At 38.0% G+C, this 18,532-nt stretch overlaps 1 protein-coding gene and 1 pseudogene across 14 annotated transcripts in view; one reads left to right on the top strand and one right to left on the bottom strand.

The window, feature by feature from the left end:
- LOC129482704 (farnesyl pyrophosphate synthase-like) overlaps nt 1-18,220 on the bottom strand; it is a 36,962-nt pseudogene extending 18,742 nt beyond the window's left edge.
- TMEM62 (transmembrane protein 62) overlaps nt 1-18,532 on the top strand; it is a 49,177-nt gene that overhangs the window by 25,724 nt on the left and 4,921 nt on the right. For 10 of the 14 annotated variants that reach the window (XM_055278921.2, XM_055278923.2, XM_063639571.1 and 7 more), the window contains 3 exons: nt 3,030-3,143; nt 9,949-10,033; nt 16,897-17,001. In XM_055278921.2, coding sequence (XP_055134896.2) covers nt 3,030-3,143; nt 9,949-10,033; nt 16,897-17,001 — 304 coding nt within the window. The remainder of the gene's footprint in view (nt 1-3,029; nt 3,144-9,948; nt 10,034-16,896; nt 17,002-18,532) is intronic. The other 4 variants (XM_055278927.2, XM_063639572.1, XM_055278922.2 and 1 more) reach the window with 1 other exon arrangement.

Raw genomic sequence — 18,532 nt, 5'->3', positions numbered from 1 at the left:
TCCTTCTTTATCCCTATCTCCCCTCCCTGCAACATGATGTCATTTCATCTGTAAATATGTCAATATGTATCAGTAAAAGATAAGGACTATTTTTTAAAAGCTTAACCATGATACCATATCATACCTGGAAGACTAACAGTAGTTCTGTAATATCAAACTACCCAGCTAATGTTCGGTTATCCCAATATGTCACATAGATAGATAGACAGGCAGATAGATAGATAAATAGATATGTATATTTTCATTTGGTTGGTTCAAACTGGAATCCAATCAAGGCTCATATATTCTATTTAACCGACTTGTCTCTTTCGTCTCTTTTACTGTATAGATTGCCTCCCTTACCTCTCCCCTCTTTTTTTTCCCCTTAAAATTTATTTGTTTTGGAAACTGAATCTTTGGTCCTGTGGAGTTCCCTGTTTTCTGGATTTTTGCTGTTTACATCCCTGTGGTACCATTTAACATGTTCCTCTGTCCCCTTCCCCCTTAGTTTCTATAATTGGTAGTTAGATTTAGAGGTTTCATCAGATTTACATCTGTTTGTTTTTTGGCAAGAGTACTTTATCTGGTTTTTTATGCTTTTAACAGGATGCGCATAATATTTGGTTGTCTCTCTTTCTATAATGTTAAGATGGATCAGTGTATTCAGCTGTTGGTAGCCTTATCCGCTGGTGTGCTGGTAAATATTTAGTAACCAGCTTGGGGCAAGTTACAGGGGTCAAGGAGAGGGGATTCTGATTTGTAGCGTTTCCCTGATTTGTACCAATCCCCATAATATAAATATTTCTACCATAGCTGGTTTTAAGCTACCAATGCCATGCTAAGTGGCCTGCAAAATTGCTGAAAACTTAACAGTTGGCTCTTGTGAGCAATCAAGCCAGCTCCAGCACACTGTTGGCTCATCCCTCCATTATCTTTTCACCTAACGGTTTTTAGTAGCCATTGATGATACTTACCTAAATCCATTTTTTATTAGAGTTATAAAATGGTGATATTCACATTTTCTTTCTTTATTATAGGAATATTAATTAGAACAGTCCTATGAAGGAAAAATTATCTCATCTATTTGGTACCCAGATATAGAGTTCACACAGAAAATGCAAGATAAATTCTTCTTTCCCTATTGCCCCTTTACTGAACCAGTTTTCAGAATAATGAGTTGGTTCTTTAGTATCTGCCAAACGTGACTGAATCTTTTACATTTAGTATTATTATAAATTCAAAGTTTAAAAAATATATTGATGTATAAAAAAATACTTGATGTATTTCAGTCCATTGCATTTATTCTTTTCCATGCTCAAATTGTTCCACCTTTGGCTAGTGGAAGCCTCTTCATGTTGACTACTAAGCCCTTTGACACAATTCCAGTAGTCTTTGTTCGTTTTCTTGCTTTCTGATTTGACAAGATATTCCAAACTTTTCTTATGCATTTTTTTCTTTAAAAAAATTTTTTTTAAAGTTTCACTTCTTGTGAGTACATAGTAGGTGTGTATATCTATGGGTTACATGAGGTGTTTTGACACGGGCATGCAATGCATAATAATCACATCATGGAAAATGGAGTATCCACCCTGTCAAGCATTTGTCCTTGTTTTACAAACAGTCCAATTACACTCTTTTAGTTATTTTTAAAAGTACAATTAAGTTATTATTGACTCTAGTCACTCTGTTTTGCTATCAAATAGTAGGTCTTATTCATTCTTTTTATGTTTTTTGTACTGATTAACCATCCCCACCTCCCTCCCAATGCCCCCTTACTACCCTTTCTAGCCTCTGGTAACCATCCTTCTACTCTCTGTGTCCATGAGTTCAATTGTTTTGGTATTTGGGTCCCACAAGTAAGTGAGAACATGTGATGTTTGTCTTTCTGTCCATGGCTTATTTTACTTAACATAGTGATCTCCAGTTCCATCCATTGGTTGCAAATGACAGGATCTTATTCTTTTTTGATGGCTGAATAGTACTCTCTTATGTATATGTACCTCATTTTCTTTATCCATTCATCTGTTGATGGACACTTAGGTTGCTTCCAAATCTTATTGTGAACAGTGCTGCAACAAACGTGGGAGTGCAGATATATCTTCTTGTGCACTTCCTATTCAAAAACTGGAATGAGCTGTTTCCCTAAAGAGCACTGGTTTCTTGTAGTGAGAAATACTATTTTGAGACCACAACCTGGGCACCAGCCTAGGTAGCTCATTACTGTTAGCTTTGTTGTTATTTCTAGGCCTTTTTAGGGAACAGAGAGGAAATACAAATTTTTTTTTAAAGGGAAAATACATGTGAGTGCATGCTAATATTTACTATTTAAATGTAGAATTATAGGTTTTAAACTTTTTTTTGTCTTTTTGACAGAGTCTTACTCTGTCACCCAGGCTGGAGTGCAGTGGCGTGATCTCTGCTCACTGCAAGCTCTTCTTCCTGGGTTTAAGCAATTCTCCTGCCTCAGCCCCCTGAGTAGCTAGCATTACAGGTGCGTACCACCATGCCTGGCTAATTTTTGTATTTTTAGTAGAGATGGAGTTTCACTATGTTGGCCAGGCTGGTCTTGAACTCCTGGCCTCAAGTGATCCACCTGCCTCGGCCTCCCAAAGTGCTGGGATTACAGGTGTAAGCCACCTTGCCTGGCCTAAGAAATATTATTAAAAGTACTTATAAGGCCAGCACTTTGGGAGTCCAATGCAGGAAGACTGCTTGAGGCCAGGAGTTCAAGACCAGCTTGGGCAACATAGCAAGACCCCATCTCTAAAATAAATTTAAATATTAGCCAGGCATAGTGGTGTGTGCCTATAGTCCCGCAGCTGTATCAGGAAGATCACTTGACCACAGAAGATGAAAGCTGCAGTGAGCTGTGATTGCACCACTGCACACCAGCCTGGACAACAGAGAGAAACTTGGAAAAACAACAACAACAATAACAACAATAATAACAACAAAGTGTAGTTATTAGAAACCTATTCTTATTTTAATTTAGAACATTATAAATATTTCCATGTACATAAAAGTTACTTTTCTTCTGTGGTTATTACTAGGATTCTGCTGGAAGAAGTAAGAGTGTTCACCACATATTTTCTGTTCAAGAGAATAATCATCTCAGTTTTGATCCCCTGGCATCATTTATTCTCCGTACTGATCACTATATCATGGTAAGTGAATTCAATTAAACATTACATATGTTAAATGCACAGTCCTAAATAATATACAGTAGTCCTCCCTTATCCATGGTTTCACTTTCCATGGTTTCAGTTACCCAAGGTCATCCATGGTCTGAAAATATTATATATAATAAGATATTTTGAGAGACAGAGACCATAGTCCTATAACCTTTATTATAGTATATTGTTATAATTGTTCCATTTTATTATTATTGTTGTCGATCTACTGTGCCTAATTTATAAATTAAACTTTATCATAGGTATGTATTTATAGGAAAAAACATAATATATGTAGGGTTCGGTACTATCTGTGTTTTCAGGCATCCACTGGGGGGGACTTGGAATGTATCCCCTGTGGATAAAGGGGGACTACTGTAAACATATGACAAGAAAGTTGAATCTTATAAAATTAAAAGTTAGTTATTTGTCTAGAAGAATAAAATGCTTTTAAGTTGATTTGAATTAAAAGAAGCAGAGGCATGGATGAGTCATTTGGGATGCTATAAATCAAGGATAACTAAGGGAATTGTAACTAAGGATATTAGTTATCATATCTAAGGGAATTATAACTAAGGATGCTATAAAACCAGGATAACTAAGGGAATTATAGGGACTATGCTAACTTGGGTTAAGGCTTTTTAAGGAATATTTCTTTCCACATCAATAATATATGCTCAGTGTAGAAAACTTGGAAAATTTAGAAATAGATAAAGTGAAATCAACCACACATCTTTCTTTTATCACACTATCCATTATAACCATTGTATTTGTCATTATGATACTCTCATTTTTCTCTCTTATATACACATGTATATATATATATATATATTTTTTTTTTTTTTTTTTTTTTTCTGGAAACAGAGTTTTGCTCTTGTTTCCCAGGCTGGAGTGCAATGGTGCCATCTTGGCTCACTGCAACCTCCACCTCCTGGGTTCAAGTGATTCTCCTGCCTCAGCCTCCTGAGTAGCTGGGATTACAGGTGCCCGCCACCACGCCCAGCTAATTTTTTGTATTTTTTTAGTAGAGAGGGGGTTTCACTGTTGGCCAGGCTGGTCTCGAACTCTTGACCTCAGGCAATCCACCTGCCTCAGCCTCCCAAAGTGCTGGGATTATAGGCATAAGCCACCATGCCCAGCTTGTATATGTATTTTTTTTGTATATGTATTTTTAACATAAAATACTATTATACCTTTATTCTCTTTTGCTGTCTGAATTTTTTCCACTGAGGATTTTGTCTTGACTATTTTCTCTTATCAATTTATATTTAACATATTAGCTGCATTATATTGCCATAGATATGCCTTAATTTTTATTTTATTTTTTTTGAGACAGAGTCTCACTCTGTCACCCAGGCTGGAGTACAGTGGTGCGATCTTGGCTCACTGCAATCTCCGCCTCCTGGATTCAAGTGATTCTCCTGCCTCAGCCTCCCGAGTAGCTACGACTACAGGTGCCCCCCCACCACGTCCAGCTTTTTTTTTTTTTTTTTTAGTAGAGATGGGGTTTTGCCATATTGGCCAGGCTGGTCTCGAACTCCTGACCTCAAGTGATCCACCCGCCTCGGCCTCCCAAAGTGCTGGGACTACAGGCGTAAGCCACTGCCCTGGCCCCCTTTTTTTTTTTTTTGAGCTAGAGTCTCGCTCTGTCTCCCAGGCTGGAGTGCAATGGCACGATCCCAGCTCACTGCAACTTCTGCCTCCTGGGTTCAAGTGATTCTCTTACCTCAGTCTCCTGAGTAGCTAGGATTACCGGCGCCCACCACCATGCCCAGCTAATTTTTGTATTTTTAGTAGAGACGGGGTTTCACCATGTTGGTCAGGCTGGTCTTGAACTCCTAACCTCAGGTGATCCACCCACCTCAGCCTCCCAAAGTGTTGGGATTACAGTGGTAAGCCACCGCACCTGGCTGCCTTAATTTTTTTAATCACTTCTCTATTGTTGGACATTTAAGTTGTTTCTAATTTGCCCCTCTACTGTATAAATAATGCTTGTAACTAAGTTTTTGCATATATCTCTAATATAGTTTATTGGGATAAATTTCTAGAAGTGAATTTCTGGATCAAAGGGTGGGCACACTATTTTATATACTTTACTATTTATATATATAATTACATAAATTATTTATTATTTATAACCGTCATTATTTTTTCCTGTCCTCGCTCATTAAAATATAAGCCTCATGAGGGCTTATATTTTGGTATGCTTGGCACATAGTAGGCCCTCAATAAATATTTCTTAAATGAGTAAATGGGTATTTTTTTAGTTTTTAATATACACTGTTAAATTGTCTTTTAGAGAAGCTATGGTAATTTATACTGTAATTCCCTCAGATCTCATTTATCCTGGGTGTTAGCATAAAATAAAAATAAAACAAAAAAGAAATACACTAAAATTTTCAGAAGAAAACTTAAACCTTCCTTAATTTCACCTCCCAGAGATAGGTTTAGTGTATATTCTCACAGACTTACAATGTGAGATCATTATTATTTTAATTTACTTTTGTTACTTGTATGATTGAGTTTTTCAAACATATTATTAATAAGCATTTGCATCTCATTATTGCAAAATTTTTAAATCATTTGTTATTTTTTCTTTTGTGGATTTTTAACAGTCACCTAAATTAGGCTTGGGGAATTTTGATGTTCAAGTGAATAACCTGGATGTTATTAAAATATGGTTCTGGGGCCGGGCTCGGTGGCTCAAGCCTGTAATCCCAGCCCTTTGGGAGGCTGAGGCAGGCAGATCACGAGGTCAGGAGATTGAGACCATCCTGGCTAACATGGTGAAACTCTGTCTCTACTAAAAATACAAAAAATTAGCCAGGCATGGTGGTGGGCACCTGTAGTCCCAGCTACTTGGGAGGCTGAGGCAGGAGAATGGCGTGAACCCGGGAGGCGGAGCTTGCAGTGAGCCGAGATCGTGCTACTGCACTGCAGCTTGGGTGACAGAGCGAGACTTCGTCTCAAAAAAAAAAAAAAAAAAAATACAGGTTGTGGTTTAGCAATTCTGAGAAGGGGACTGAGATTCTGCATTCCTAACAGGCTTGAGTGGATTCCAATGACTGTCCGGGAATCACACTTTGAGAAACAAGCACCTAGGTCATATGTCACTATTGTGAATTCATCTTCAGGTGACTGACTTCTTGAGAAGAAAGCAAAAGAAAACAGTCTATGTTCACTCAGTCTGCAGTGTAGTCTATACTTTTTTTTATTCTTATACAACTTTAAAACAAAACAAAGTATCCTTCTCCCAGTACAATGAAAGTGGACTATTTTAATTTGATTGCTTAATATAATTGTATAAAATTACTTAGCTTCTATACTTACACTCTTTCTATACACTCTTAGATATTGGTCTAAGTATCTAAATTCAGAAAGAGCAATGCTGAAGCAATTTATAATTTTCTTTATTGGTGGATCAGATGTTTGATTCCATCTCTTAAAGTCTCCATCTCTTAAAAAGACTTAAAGATTCCATCTCTTAAAAAAACTGATGTTGTGGTTATTATTTTTGATAGGTTTATCTTTTAGTCTTCTTACTCAAGATATGCGTGGTTTATGTACCACAATTACAGTGTCAGAGTATTCTATATTAGGCTGTATATTTACTGTTGCCAATGAGTTTTTTATACCTTCAGATGATTTCTTTTTTCTTTAGTTGCTTTCTTTTTTTTTTTTTTTTTTTTTGAGATGGGGTCTTCCCAAGTAGCTGAGACTACAGGCACATGCCAATACAACCAGCTAATTTTTACATTTTTTTTTGTAGAGACGGGGTCTCACTTTGTTGTCTAGGCTGGTCTTGAACTCCTGGCTTCAAGCAATCCTCCTGCCTCGGCCTCCCAGAATGTTGGAATTACAGGCGTGAATCACTGTGCCCAGACTTCTCATTGCATATTAACATCCTTTTCTTTCAGACTGAAGAACTCCCTTTAGCATTTCTTATAGGACAGGTCTGGTGTTGATGTAATCCCTCAGCTTTGTTTGTTTGGGAAAGTCAGCTTTGTTTGTTTGGGAAGGTCTTTATTTCTCCTTCATGTTTGAAGGATATTTTTGTTGGACATAATATTCTAAGATAAAATTATTTTCCTTCTGAATATGTCATGCCACTTTCTCCTAGCCTTAAGACTTCCACTGAGAAGTCTGCTGCCAGACATATTGGAGCTCCTTTGCATGTTATTTGTTTCTTCTCTCTTGTTGCTTTTAAGATCCTTTCCTTATCATTGCCCTTTGGGAATTTGGTTAATAAATGCCGTCAGATAGTCTTATTTGGGTTAAAACTTCTTGGTGTTCTATGACCTTCTTGTACCTGAATATTCATATATTTCTTTAGGTTAAAAAGTTCTCTATTATTATTTTTTTGAATAAACTTCCTACTCTGATCTCTCTCTCTGTACCTCCTCTTTAAGGCCAATAACTCTTAGATTTGTCCTGTTGAGGCTGTTTTCTAGATCTTGTAGGTGTGCTTCATTCTTTTTTTTTCCTTTTTTTCTCCTCTGTCTGTGTATTTTCATATAGATGGTCTTTAAGCTCACTAATTCTTTCTTCTATTTGATGAGTTCTGCCCTTGAGAAATTCTGATGCATTTGTCAGTTTGTCAATTTAATCTTTCAGCTTCAGAATTTCTGCTTTGATGTTTAAAAATTATTGTAATGTCTTCATTAAATTTCTGTGATAGGAGGCTGGCTGCAGTGGCTCACGCCTGTAATCCCAGCACTTTGGGAGGCCGAGGTGGGCGGACACGAGGTCGGGAGATGGAGACCATCCTGGCTAACACGGTGAAACCCCATCTCTACTAAAAATACAAAAAATTAGCCAGGTGTGGTGGCGGGCACCTGTAGTCTCAGCTACTCAGGAGGCTGAGGCAGGAGAATGGCATGAACCCAGGAGGCGGAGCTTGTAGTGAGCCAAGAGTGCACCACTGCACTCCAGCCTGGGTAGCAGAGCAAGACTCAGTCTCAAATAAATAAATAAATTTCTGTGATAGGAATCTGAATTCCTTTTCTGTGTTTTCATGAAGTTCATTGAACTTCCTCAAAACAGCTATTTTGAATTCTCTGTCTGAAAGTTCGCATATCTCTGTCACTCCAGGAATGGTCTCTGGTGTCTTATTTAGTTCATTTGGTGAGGTCATGTTTTCCTGGATGTTCTTGAGGCTTGTGGATGTTTGTCAATGTCTGGGCCTTGAAGAGTTAGGTATTTATTCTAATCTTTGTAGTCTGGGCTTGTTGGTACTCATCCTCCTTGAGGAGGCTTTCCAGGTATTCAAAGAATTGAGGGTTGTGATCTAAGTCTTTGGTCACTGCAGCCATATCTGGACTAGGGGGTGCCCCAAGCCCAGTAATACTGCAACTCTTGCAGCCTTATGTGGGCTTGGTGGGCTTGGGTAAGAACTGGGAGAATTCTCTTGATTACGGGGCAGAGTCTTTTGTTTTCTTTCCTCACTTTTCCCCAAGCAGAAGGAGCCTCTCTCTCTCTTTGCTGGCCTGCCTGGATATGTGGGAGAGGTGACCACAGTTTGTACCATTCTGGGTCACACCTGAATTCACCATAGTACTGGGTCTTGTCCAAGGTCTGTGGTGACTACTGCTTGGCTACTGCTGATGTTTATTCAACGCCCAGGGGCTCTTTAGTCAGCAGATGGTGAATCTTGCCAGGACATGGTCTTTCTCTTCAACACAGCAGGTTTTCTTCTGGCCCAGGCTGAGTCTAGAAATGCCATCCAGGAGTGAGGGCCTGGACTCAGAGGCTTCAGGAATCTGCTTGGTGCTTTATTTTACTGTGGCTGAGCTGGTACCCAGGTGGCAAAACAAAGTCCTCTTTACTTTTCTCTCTTCTTTCCACAAGAGGAAGGAGTCTCTCTTTGAGCTGCACTGCCTGGAGAGTTGGGAGATGGGTGACACAAGTACTCCCCTGGCCACCACAACTGGTGTCTCACTGGGTCGTGTGCACTCCATTTCCACTGGCTCTGAGCCCAGCATAGTACCCAGATTTGCCCAAGGACTGCAGTCCTTGTGGCTTGACTGCCTTTCAAGTTTATTCAGGACCCCAGGGCACTTGTTTAGTCAGCTGGTGCTGGAGCTAGCTGGAACTCAGGTTCCTACCACTGGGGCAGAGGATTGCCCTCTGGCAAGGGCCAGCTTCAATGCTCCCTCTGTGGGTGCTGGCAGAATTCTGCCCTGTGTTGTGTTCCCCTGTGACAGCACTGAGTTCCAACCAAAGTCTCACAGTCATTTTGCTCTCTCCCACAAGTGCACAGATTATCTCTGCCACAGAATGGGGGAAGGGTGGTGTAGGCAATGAAGTACTGTGTTGTCTACCCTTTTTAGTGCCTCTTTCCTTGATATGATGTTAAAACCAGGTACTGTGATCACTCATCTGATTTTTGGTTCTTATGAAAGTGCTTTCTTGTGGGGATAGTTGTTCAATTTGGTGTTCTGAGGGCAAAGGGGTGGATGATTGCTGGAGGATTCTACTGGCCATCTTGCTCTACCTCCTCCAAAAGGGGCTTGTTATGAATAACAATAGGTATTCCTTTTACTTTATCACTCTAGAGCTGTTTCAGGAGCCAGAGACAAAATCCAAATGTTATAACAATATGCTCCTGTCCTTGTTATCACTTAGAAAATTACAAGGATTTTAGGAGCTCTGACCAGTGGGGACAAAGACCAAAATATGTATATCTTATATCACAGTATCACAGATGCCATTTCCATTTTTGTTAATAAGGCTACTTTAAAAATCTTAACTGAAAGTGTACCCATGTATCTATTTCACATTAACATCTATTTCCCTGCAGGCCCGAGTCCTTTTTGTGCTGATTGTGCTGAGCCAGCTCACCATTCTCATTATTTTTAGATATCGAGGATATCCAGAGCTTAAAGGTTAGTTATGGTTCCTTTTATTCCTATAAGCCCTGTTCGTGGAAAAACCAAACTCCATAAACTATTTTAAAGAGTTTTATTCTGAGCCAATATGAATGACCATGGCCCAGGGAAAACACAAACTCAGGAAGCCTTGAGTAAATGGTCCTGAGGCAGTTGGATTACCGTTGGGATTTATACATTTTATGGAGGCAGGAGTTATAGGAAAAGACATAAATCAATACATGGAAGGTATGCATTGCTTCGGCCCCAAAAGTTGGGATATCTTGAAGTGGGGGCTTACAGGTTATACAGGGATTCAGAGATTCTTTAATTTGCAATTGGTTAAAGGACTGAGGCTCTGTCTAAAACTTCTTGTCAGCAGAAAGGAATGTTTACGATAAGATAAGGATGCTATGTCAGCCACAATATACTGGGTGAAAAATGACCTGCTTAGCAAGATTGATGTCCTGCAGGCATTAGATCTTGTTTATAATTTGGTATCTTATTGTGACAGAGTCTGTTTTGCCAGTCTTATGATCTCTATTTTAACATTAATGATGGTCTGTTGTGCCCAAACTCTAAAAGGGAGGGAGTATGACAAGGTGTGTCTGACCTCCCTTTCCATCGTGGCTGAGAACTCAATTTTTAAGGTTTCTTTGGGGTCCCCTTGGCCAAGAGATATCCCAAAATTAGTTCAAGGTCAAAAAAGACTTAATTTATAACTTGATCCTTGGGAGGCATGCCAAAGATGTCAAAAGGTTTAAAACACTTGGTCAGAATAGGAATAGATGTCATTGTGAAGTAACAGTCACTCACTTAAACAGTGACAATTAAAAGACTTCAGAAACAATGCAGAAAGTTCTGTGGCTGTAAACAAACAAAAACCTTTCAAAGCTCAGTTTTCCTAAGAAATTAAAAAAAAAACTAATAAGGATAATATGAAACATAGGAAATTATCTTGATAAAATGTAAAATCTTTGTTTCTTTGGTCAGTTCCCAAAAAAGTAAAGAAAAAAACCTTCCTGAAGTGTGATTGCTCCTCCTTATGGGAAGCCTGTTTAGATAACCTGGAAGTGAAACCTGATGGAAAGATACTTAAATATAATCAGACATAGGAAGAGCATGTGTCCAAGGTTATATGTACACATTATATTATAGAGGGACATAAGAAAACTAGTACCTTGAGCAGGGGAATACAGGGCTCTTAGAAAAAGCATGGGAAATTTCCTGGTTATATGGACAACTCAGAAACATCAAGAAAAGCCAAGAGTACAGAATCAAGTTATATCAGAGGAAAACACTGGCCTATAAACTCTAAAGCTGCAGTTCAGAAGATGCATGAAAATTAAATTTTAAAGAAACAGATTTTAGAATTAAGTCAAAACCTCTTATGGCTGGGCACAGTGGCTCACGCCTGTAATCCCAGCATTGTGGGAGGCCGAGGCGGGCAGATCACCTGAGATCAGGAGTTCGAGACCAGCCTGGCCAACATGGTGAAACCTTGTCTCTACTAAAAATACAAAAATTAGCCAGGCATGAGGGCACACACCTGTAGTCCTAGCTACTCGGGAGGCTGAGGCATGAGAATTGCTTGAACTTGGGAGGCAGAGGTTGCAGTGAGCTGAGATCATGTCACTGCACTCCAGCTTGGGCAACAGAGCCAGACTCTGTCCTTAAAAAAAAAAAAAGTTCCCTTCAAATTCCAACCATCCTGATGATATAAAACTTCCATTACAGGACCTATCCTTCATAAACCTTCCACAACTTGCTTAGACCTACCATTATTCTCCTAAACTCCTAGTCTTTGTCCTGTATTTTCCCCACTTTTATATTGGAATAACTAATTATTTTACCGTAAGACAAAAAATTACTTAAAAATTTTTTATTCCTTTATATTGAGACCACATAAAATTCTTTCTCATATAAAAATAGTTTCATATTAATAAAAACTTTTTTTTTTTTTTGTGAGCCAGAATTTCACTCTGTCCCCCAGGCTGGAGTGCAGTGGCACAATCTCAGCTCACTGCAAGCTCTGCCTTCTGGGTTCACGCCATTCTCCTGCCTCAGCCTCCCAAGTAGCTGGGACTACAGGCACCCACCACCAAGCCTGGCTAATTTTTTGCATTTTTAGTAGAGACAGGGTTTCACCATGTTAGCCAGGTTGGTCTCAATCTCCTGACATCGTGATCCACCCGCCTTGGCCTCCCAAAGTGCTGGGATTACAGGCATGAGCCACTGTGCCTAGCCTTAATAAAAACTTTTAATTTTTAGTAACCTTAAGCTTTAGGTTACTCTGGAAATAAGTAATTTTGAACTGTTATATATTAACATCTCATGAATATATAGTTTATAATCTCTAAAAAAAATTTTTTATGGAATAATTTTTGAATGTGGAGTTTACTATTTACTAATAGACCCAAGTATGTTTTGTCTTTCTATGCAATTTAAGAAACCAAGAACCAACTTATACTAATGTTTAGCAATTTATGTTTCAGTATTTTATCTTACTTAGAAATGACTCAGACATTTCATGAGTATCTATTACTTAATTTAATACAATGTAACTTTAGGATTTAAAATCACATGGAAAGTTCATTTATAAATTTATCTCATTTACATTCATCTAACTTATTTTTAACTACACATAGATTACTTATGAAAACTAAGATATTAGATAGAGTTAGTCATTATGTCAAGGTATCTTTCTGTTAATTGTTTTTACAGCATGTGAATTTCAGGTGTTCACCTAAGTAGAAATCTTAAAGCTAATTATATAAATATTTTGCCAAAAACTGAAAACAGCTATCTTCATTAAATCAACTATATTAAATTAGTTTTACTTATCAAAGAGTTACACAAAGATCATTCTGATTTTAGGCTGGATATATAGTTTTGTGACCTTTTGGTCAAATCCTGCTTAAAACATCTAGCACAGACAAATGCAAAACTATTTGATCAGTAAACCCAGGCAAAAAGTGTATGCTGACAATTCTGAAGACATTTCTATTTTTATCAACAAATTTAAAATCAGGTTATTTATGAAAGATCTACTTAAGTCACATGAACTTTCAGGCATTTGAGTTAATCACTATATTTTGATAGAAAAATATATACATATACTGATATTAAAAAAAAAAACATATAGACTATCAAAAATAAAGACCTTACAGGAAGACCTTACTACAATTTTTACCTTAAAAATCTAGTCGCTTTTTAGTAATCATCAGTCTTCACTCCTAATGGCAACATATTAAAACCCATTAATTCAGGCCAGTTGCAGTGGCTCATGCCTGTAATCCCAGTACTTTGGGAGGCCAAGGTGGATGGATCACTTGAGGTCAGGAGTTTGAGAGCACCGTGGCCAACATGGTGAAACCTTGTCTCTACTAAAAATACAAAAAATAGCCGGGTGTGGTGGCATGCGCCTGTAATCCCAGCTACTCAGGAGGCTGAGGCAGGAGAATCACTTGAACTGGGGAGGCAGAGGTTGCAGTGAGCCAAGATTGCACCACTGCACTCCAGCCTGGGCAAAAGAGTGAGACTCCATCTCAAAAAAACAAAACAACCCATTAATTATTTCTTCAAATGTTCCTTTTCCTTTTGAGAGGTCACCAATGCCATGTCAGTATCACCTCTCTGGATTCCTGAATAGACTCCTAACTGCTGCTCCTATATCCAGTCTCTCTATCTAATTCATCCTCTTCATTATTAGCCAATTATCCTTCTCATGGCATCTCATCCATAGATCACTTCTGTATGCAAAAGCCTTTAGTGGCTTTCCAGAACACACTGAATAAAGGTCAGACATCTCTGCAAGACACTAAAAATCTTCCACAATCTAGTCTTATTTAACTAGCCATGTCTTCAACCAGTTACCTGTATTTTAGCCGAGATACTTTTTCACTGTTCCCTATACATGCCATGCTCATTTCTGCTTCTGTACTTTTACTCATAGTATTATCCCTACTCTAAGTCATTTTTCTAAACTTATCTAAATCTTAGCCTCCTGTAAGGCTTACCTTAAGACCTCTTTTGTCATACTGTTTTCTCCAGCCATTCCAGGTCATAATGAGCTCTTGCTTATCTGAATCCCTATCGTCCTTTCTCACAATTAATTCTATACTTAATTAGCCACTTTGCTTTATATAACCACTTCGAATATATATACATTTCTCCTTAACCAGATAAGTTCCTCAATGCAGGGACTCTTTTTTTTTTTTAGACAGTCTCGCTGTGAACCCCAAGCTGGAGTGCAGTGGTATGATCTCAGCTCACTGCAATCTCTGCCACCTGGGTTCTCAAGCAATTATCTTGCCTCAGCCTCCCAAGTAGCTGGGACTACAGACATGCACCACCACACCCAGCTAATTTTTGTATTTTTTTTTTTTTTTTTTTTTTTAGAAGAGATGCGGTTTCACCATGTTGGCCAGGCTGGTCTCAAACTCCTGACCTCAGGTGGATCCGCCTACCTCAGACTCCCAAAGTGCTGGGATTACAGGCGTGAGCCACTGTGCCTGTCTTCAATGCAGGAACTCTTGCTTCCTAATTCTCTTCTGTTTCCCACAGCCCCCAGCACCGAATTTGTGTATAATAAACAATAAATACTTGTTAAATCAAATTTTCCTGATCCTTTCTTAATTTGGATGAAATCCCTGGGATCAAGGACTGATGATAGAGAAGGGGAGTATTGTAGTAATGATTAAACAGTAACACGATTAACTGAATACGTACAGTACACATCCTACTGAATGTTTTTCTGCTTATATTTATTTTAAAAATTCTACGAAAAAGTTCAAGAAGCATTATTACACATGTGTATACATCCTGTGTATACATCCATGTGTATACATCCTGTGTATACATCCATGTGTATACATCCTGTGTATACATCCATGTGTATACATCCTGTGTATACATCCATGTGTATACATCCTGTGTATACATCCTGTGTATACATCCATGTGTATACATGTGTATACATCCTGTGTATACATCCATGTGTATACATGTGTATACATCCTGTGTATACATCCATGTGTATACATGTGTATACATCCTGTGTATACATCCATGTGTATACATGTGTATACATCCTGAACATAATGTAAATAAATAAATATTTGAAGTCCCCAGCCTCTTATATGGGGGCTGTCAATATCTTTATATAGTTATTTAAATTTGAAACATATTTTAACCTACATTGTTTCACTTAATCCTTAAAACAATCATGTGAGGTAGGTGCTATTGACCCCATTTTAAAGATAAGAAAACAAAGGTTTCGGGAGGTTATGTAAATTGTCCAAGGTTTCATAGCTAATAAGAGATAGAGGAGAGACTCCAAACCCAAGGCTTCTGACCCCAGGTCAGTTCTTTCCTCTAAACAAGACTTTTCAACTTTGGTTGTACCTTAGAATCCACTGGGGGAATTTCAATAGCTACAACAGTATTCTATACCAATTACATCAGAATCTCTAGGTTGGGACCTAAGCATCAGTACCTTTTAAACCTCCCCAAATGATTCCAATGTGCAGTCAAGACTGAGAAGCACGGCTCTGTCTAAAGCAGTATTTCTCAATCCTGACTGATTAGAACCACTGGGTTGCTGCCTAAGATCTCCCTCTATCCCAGGCAAATTAAATCAGAATCTCTGGAGGGTGAGATACAAGCATGACTATTTTCTAAAAGTTCCCCTAGATTATTCTAATGTGCAGCCAAAATGGAGAATAATTACTTAAAATTTAAAGAATAGCTGCCTCTAAGGCTAAAGGATTTTTTAAAATAATAAATAATTATTATTCTATCTGAGTATGTAGGCTAATACTTTGAGAAGTACAGACTAGAACCAAAAAGAAGCTGAGAGAGTAACACAAAGTAGGAAAGGTCATGCATTATCAGGTTTTGCATAAAATTGTTAGGCTGAGCAAGGTTATAAGTATAAAATGAATGTGCTGGTCTTTTAGCAAAGACATGGCTTATTTAACTTACATCAGACTGTCTTTCATTGAGACTAGTCCTTTAAATATTTTTCACCAGTAGTGCTGCTCAGTGTATACTGAACTTCCTTTCATAGTCCTCAGCTGACTGGTTTATGGTCAGCCACATGCATGGGTGACATGGCTGGCTGGGGCTGAGGATCCGTGGTACTGTAGACTGTGGCCACAGAATGGAGCTTCTCTGAGTCAAGCCTTTACACTTGGGCTTTTTGGCACTGTATTTTAAAAGCATGTTAATTTGGAAAGTTTAGGGAAGCATTTCAATTGGAGTAAGAGGTTAGCTGTGAGTTAAGAACTATATAATGTATAGGAAAGGACCATATTTGGACAGATACTCATATTTATGATTAGAATGAAGATATTTTGGTATTTCTTTTAATTTACTTTTGAAATATTTTGATACACCTTTTTGAAGTTTGTACATTTGGACACTAAATTCCATAGAAAACAAAGACTTGATCATCCTTTGAACAAACCACTGTCTTTCAAACCTATATAAAGACAAAATAGTATGGTGCTCTGGTAGGTGTGCCCATTGTTTTCAGTTATTATATATATATGTATATGTACATATATGTGCATATATATATGAGCTCGATATATTGTGATATATATAAATATAACAATTATATATCTTATGATAGATATAAAATAACTCACAACTACACCATTTCTTCGAACTCTCTGCCTTCTGCAATTCTAAGTGAACTGTCTCACCAGGATTCCTGCCAAATTCTGAATTTAAAGTGGTGTCATCTGTATAGTTACCATCTAACAAAGGATTTGCCGAATATATGGTAGATAGCCCATGAAGGTCTTCTAGAAAATGTCATAAAGAAACTGAACTTTGCATGTGTTCACTGGATTTTTCAACTTTATGTTTTTTAGAACCTTCAGGGTTTATAAATCTGACCTCATTTTCTCTTCATGTCTTGAGCAAAATAAACATCTTCTACTATTCTGTGTTGTTGTTGACCCTGTATACAGTGCTGGGTAAGTAAATTAGTACAGATTGTGGGGAATTTTGCCAAAGAATATATTAACAATTTTGACAATAGAATTAGACTCTTGAGGGTATAACAGATGGCTCATGGATTCTTCATAAATCATTTTCTGGGACATGGTTTTGGAAAATAAAGCTCGTACCTAACATGTTTAAAGGACATTTAGTTAACACCAAGTTAACTTAAGGGTGCTGAGAAGACTGCTAGAGAATTAGTATTTGTGTAGAAACCTAATAGAAGCTTAAATAGCACCTCGTCAGGGCAACCTTCTTTGTCTATCTTAAAGTTTTAGTCTATATCTCATCACAGGTTTTACTTCCATCATTACCTTTATCAGAATTTATACCTATCTTCTGTGTTTATTATCTATTTCCTCATTAAAATATTCACTGGTAGGTGGGTACGGTGGCTCATGCCTGTAGTTCCAGCTACTTGGGGGCTGAGGCAAGAGGACTGCTTGAGCCCAGGAGGTCAAATCCAGCCTGGGCAACACAGCAAGATGCCATCTCAAAAAAAAAAGTATATATATCTATCCATTGGTATTTTGCCTATTTTGCTTAGTATGTAGTTCATTGAATATTTACTAATGTGTGGCTCTCAAAAATTCAGCTCAAAAAAGAGAGAAACTGAGATGAGCAATAGTTCAGGCATATCTGCACTCTTCTGTTGTATTATTATACCCAGTACTATCATGTGGCATATGACAAACATTTCAGTCAATAAGGGACCACATAAACAGTGGTGGTCCCATAAGACTATAGTGGAGCTGGAGGTATATAATAGACTATATCATGTAGGTTTGTGTATGATATGTAAGGACAAAATTGCCTAAGGACACATCTCATCTCTCAGAATGCATCCTCATGGCGAAGCAATGCATGACTGTACTTATAAAGTCACTTAGCTACACTTATAAAAGCAGAAATCACCATAAATCTCTTTTAGGCTTTTTGCTTATGTTTCTTAGTGACTAAAAGTCAATTAGGAGTATATTAGCCTATTTGTTGCCTAGTCTTAGTCTTTATATTACCCTTTTATTCTCCCTTTGCACTTTGCTCATTAGTAACTCCCACCAGAGAACAAATGAAAATATAACACTTTACGATTCTGTGTAAGCTATGGCAGATCACCTTTGGAGGTAGGTTCTCTTGTTACAAGACAGGTTGAAGCTGTTTTTGATGCTTGTCTTACACAATGAGGTAAAGCAAGTAATTTGGTTCCTGGGCTGTAAAACAAAACAAAACAAAATACATTAATAGGGAAGAATTGTTCCATTCAAAAAGTTGAAACATGAAAACACCTTTTTAGACTCATATGTCTTTAATGCAGTTTATATAAAGTATATCTGAGAAAATTGCCTCTGACTTTTTAAAGCTGAACCCTATTCTTGCCAGCAATTTTTTTTTTTTTTTTTGAGATGTAGTCTCGCTTTGTTGCCCAGGCTGGAGTACAGTGGTGCAATCTTGGCTCACTGCAGCCTCTGCCTCCTGGGTTCAAACGATTCTCCTACCTCAGCCTCC

The sequence above is a fragment of the Symphalangus syndactylus genome, chromosome 5, assembly GCF_028878055.3.
Source record: "Symphalangus syndactylus isolate Jambi chromosome 5, NHGRI_mSymSyn1-v2.1_pri, whole genome shotgun sequence".
Lineage (NCBI taxonomy): Eukaryota > Metazoa > Chordata > Mammalia > Primates > Hylobatidae > Symphalangus > Symphalangus syndactylus.
This window is presented reverse-complemented; position numbering and strand designations above follow the sequence as displayed.